At 53.2% G+C, this 3,983-nt stretch overlaps 1 protein-coding gene across 1 annotated transcript in view; it reads right to left on the bottom strand.

Annotated features, from left to right (window-relative positions):
- The window catches only part of FBN3 (fibrillin 3), a 128,390-nt gene that overhangs the window by 62,119 nt on the left and 62,288 nt on the right, over window positions 1-3,983 (bottom strand). Inside the window, exons 16-17 of the mRNA XM_010828478.1 lie at window positions 3,620-3,817; window positions 3,383-3,508 (exon numbers count right to left, since the gene is read on the bottom strand). Coding sequence (XP_010826780.1) covers window positions 3,383-3,508; window positions 3,620-3,817 — 324 coding nt within the window. The remainder of the gene's footprint in view (window positions 1-3,382; window positions 3,509-3,619; window positions 3,818-3,983) is intronic.

Below are 3,983 nucleotides of genomic sequence, written 5' to 3'. Positions count from 1 at the left end.
AGCTGGAATCAAGATTGCCAGGAGAAATATCAATAACCTCAGATATGCAGATGACACCACCCTTATGGCAAAAAGTGAAGAGGAACTAAAGAGCCTCTTGACGAAAGTGAAAGAGGACAGTAAAAAGCTGGCTTAAAACTCAACATTCAGAAAGCTAAGATCATGGCATCTGGTCCCATCACTTCCTGGCAAATAGATGGGGAAACAATGGAAACAGTGAGAGATTTTATTTTCTTGGGCTCCAAAATCACTGCAGATGGTGATTGCAGCCATGAAATTAAAAGATGCTTGCTCCTTGGAAGAAAAGCTATGACCAACCTAGACAGTATATTAAAAAGCAGAGACATTACTTTGCCAACAAAGGTCCATCTAGTCAAGGCTATGGTTTTTCCAGTAGTCATATATAGATGTGAGAGCTGGACCACAAAGAAGGCTGAATGCCAAAGAATTGATGTTTTTGAACTGTGGTGTTGGAGAAGACTCTTGAGGGTCCCTTGGACTGCAAGAAGATCAAACCACTCAATCCTAAAGGAAATCAGCCCTGAATATTCATTGAAAGGACTGATGCTGGAGCTGAAGCTCCAACACTTTGGCTACCTGATGAGAAGAACTGACTCAACTGGAAAAGACCTTGATGCTGGGAAAGATTGAGAGCAGGAGCAGAAGGGGGCAACAGAGGATGAGATGATTGACTCATCAACCATCTCAATGGACATGAGTTTGAGCAAACTCTGGGAGAGAGTGAAGGACAGGGAAGCCTGGCATGCTGCAGTCCGTGGGGCCACAGAGAGTCAGACATGACTGAGCAACTGAACAACAGGGGAGCAGACTGGCAGACTCATAGCTGCAGCCCCTGGGGAAACTGAGGCAGAAGCTCTCCAGCTACAAAAACCACGGACACACTTCCACTGTGATGTCTTGATGGCTTTATTCGGTGATCAGATTTCTTGGGTTCTGACTCTAAAAGAGCATATTTTTAGGTTTAAAAATCCACAAATGTTAGCCAGTGGCCCACAGTGGAAAAACCCCTCCAACCGGCATGGAGGGCCCTTGTAGCCACCCCTGAGCTGCCCAAGGCTGAGAAAACGGCTAGCATTTCTACCTCCCCAGACACACCCCCATGCACCTGGCAGCGGGGGCGGGAGGGTCCCCCAGGTGCATGAATAGGAGTCAGGGTTCTGCAATTCCAGCATCATCCCTGGCACTCTACCACGGCTGTGCCTGCCCAGGCAAGAAGAGGTCATCAGACTTGTTCAAGGTCACACAGCTGCTGGAGAGTGAGGAGGGATAGGAAGCCAGGTTCCTGAACCCCAGGGTATTTGACCAAGCAGCTGCCTTTCTAGTAGGGAGGACAAGACAAAATCCAAGTATTAAGCACCTACTGTGATCAGGCTCTGCTAAGTGGTCACAAACCCAACTTCTCTGCTCCCCTGTGTTTCTGAATGTGTACTTAGTACCCCCACTTCCACCCCTGGGTGAATCACTCCATAAATATATAACCCTCTCCATATGCTTTTGAGCTGTGCTGCTGGAGAAGACTCTTGAGAGTCCCTTGGACTGCAAGAAGATCAAACCACTCAATCCTAAAGGAAATCAGCCCTGAATATTCATTGGAAGGACTGATGCTGAAGCTCCAATCCTTTGGCCACCTGAGGTGAAGAACTGACTCATTGGAAAAGACCCTGATGCTGGGAAAGATTGAGGGCAGGAGGAGAAGGGGGTGACAGGGGATGAGATGGTTGGATGGCATCCTTAACTCAAGGGACACGAATCTAAGCAAACTCCAGGAGATAGCGAAGGTCAGGGAAGCCTGGTGTGCTGCAGTCCGTGGGGCCACAGAGTCAGACATGACTGAGTTAGTGAACAGTAAAATGGGTAAGTACTGCCAGTACTTCACACATAAGGCAGCTGAGGCTAAGCAGAGAGGTTAAGGAACTTGCCCTGGGTCACTTGGAACACAGGACTGAATTGCAAGCTCATTTTCAGAGAACACTTGACCTTGATTCAAATCTAGGCTCCTCTATTTAGTAGCTGGGGAAGGCCCCCACAGTCCAGGGGACGTGCCCAGAGCTAGTCACCATGCCAACCAAGATGGTCCCAAGAGGTGGAGGAATAAATAGGTCTGGCACTGGCCACGGCACACTGGCAGAACACCAAACACAACATTCTCGGTCCTGCCTAGTAGAGATCCAGCCTGAGGGGCCCAGGTGGTGCTGGAGACCTGCCAAGCCCACCTTGTCTCACCAAACCTAGGCTCTGCCCATACCGCATCACAAGTGTTTCTGGCTAGCCCTGTCAGCCGCCTCTAAAGTCTAACCAGCAGCTCATCAAGACAACAGGATGGAGAGAGAGAGCCCAAGGATCCCCCTGCCCCAGCCAGGTGGGGTGTGGGGGATTACAGGAGGGTGGGTATCCAGGGAGAGGCACAGACCAGAGGCCTCCACTTTGGTGGCAGCAGGGTGAGGGGTCTGGGGAGCTGTGTGTGGGTAACTATCTCTTCTACACGTGGATTTGGCTCAAGCAAACCTCCCCTCTCAGGGCCTCAGTTATCTCAAAGACAGGGTGTAGGGGAAGATGGGTACTTTTTTAAAAGTCTTCAGGAGAGGAAAGAGGGATACAGAGACTGGGGCCAGTGAGTCCAGTGGGCAGAAGGACATACAGATGGAGGATGGAGAACAGAGAACCAGAGGGGCATAGAGATGGGGGCTAGAGGGGCAGAGGGCCAGAGGGGCATAGAAACAGAGGCCAGGAAGGCAAGAATGACAACCACCCAGTAAGCCAGAAGGACATAGAGTCCTAGGGGTAGAGGGGCATGGGGGAGGGGGAATGCACTGAAGCCAGGAGACCAAGATAAGAGACCAGAGAGCTAAAGGCCTTAGAGATGGGGGCTAGAGGGGCTTGCAGACTGGGGTCAAGAGAGCATAAAGACCAAAGTGTAAGGAGCCAGAATTTCTGAGGGGATGGAAACCAGGGTCCAAAAACACAGAAGGACATAGAAATTGAAGGGCTAGAGAAGCCCTAGGGCCAGAAGGTTGCAGAGATAGATGAGCAAGGGGTCTGTCTCCTACCTGGCATCTGCCCATTCAGCCCCCTACCCTACCCCGAGCCCTGGCTCACCTAGGCAGCGAGTGCCGTCCAGGCTGCTGGCATAACCATGGGGACAGGTGCACACGTAGCTCCCAACTGTGTTGGTGCAGTCACCCCCGGAGCAGAGGCCTGGCACACTGAGACATTCATCCACATCTATACAGATCAATGCTGGGTCAGAGCCAGGCAGGGTCCCCCACCAGCCCTATCCCACCTCCTCCTCCTCCCTTCAGGGGGAGACTGAGCCGCTCAGAGCAGAGCAGAGAGGAGGTCCCAACCTCTCCTCATCACCCACCTTCACACTTGGCACTGTTCTCACTGAGCCGCTGTCCAGTGGGACAGCGGCACTCAAAGGAACCCACAGTGTTGACACAGCTGCCCCCCTGGCACAGGCCTGGCACAGCCTGGCACTCATCCACATCTGCAAGGGGATGAGAGGCCCGTCAGAGGAGGAAACCAAAGCTGCCAAGGGCTCCCACTCAGCCCTGGTTCCCAGGACCTCTGTCCTCACATATTGGCCCCCTCTACTTACCTTGGCAGGCCCCCGTGTTAATATTGGGGATGAAGCCCCGGCGGCAGGGATGTGGCTGAGCTGGGCAGAGCTCACATGGGAAGCCCCAGGCCCGGCCCACAGTGGCACAGCAGAGCGCCTTGGTGCAGATGAGGCCTGTCAGCTGGTGCTGGCACCCCTCAGGGCCCACTCGACCAAAGCAGGGCCCCGTCCGGTAGTCTGCAGGGCAGATGGATGTGGCAGCTGGGCTCAACCTGCCCCCCCCCCCCCATTACCTTCTGCACTTCCATCCCATCAGGCCCAGCACAGGCCTCCACCTCTCTGGCCTGGACTACTGCTGTGGCCACCTTCCCAGCCTCCCTATACCAACACACCAGGTTGTTTT

This window comes from Bison bison, unplaced genomic scaffold, assembly GCF_000754665.1.
Source record: "Bison bison bison isolate TAMUID 2011002044 unplaced genomic scaffold, Bison_UMD1.0 scf7180017864492, whole genome shotgun sequence".
In the NCBI taxonomy this organism is placed as follows: Eukaryota; Metazoa; Chordata; class Mammalia; order Artiodactyla; family Bovidae; genus Bison; species Bison bison.
The sequence above is the reverse complement of the archived record's forward strand: the minus strand, read 5'-3'. Positions and strand labels throughout refer to the sequence as shown.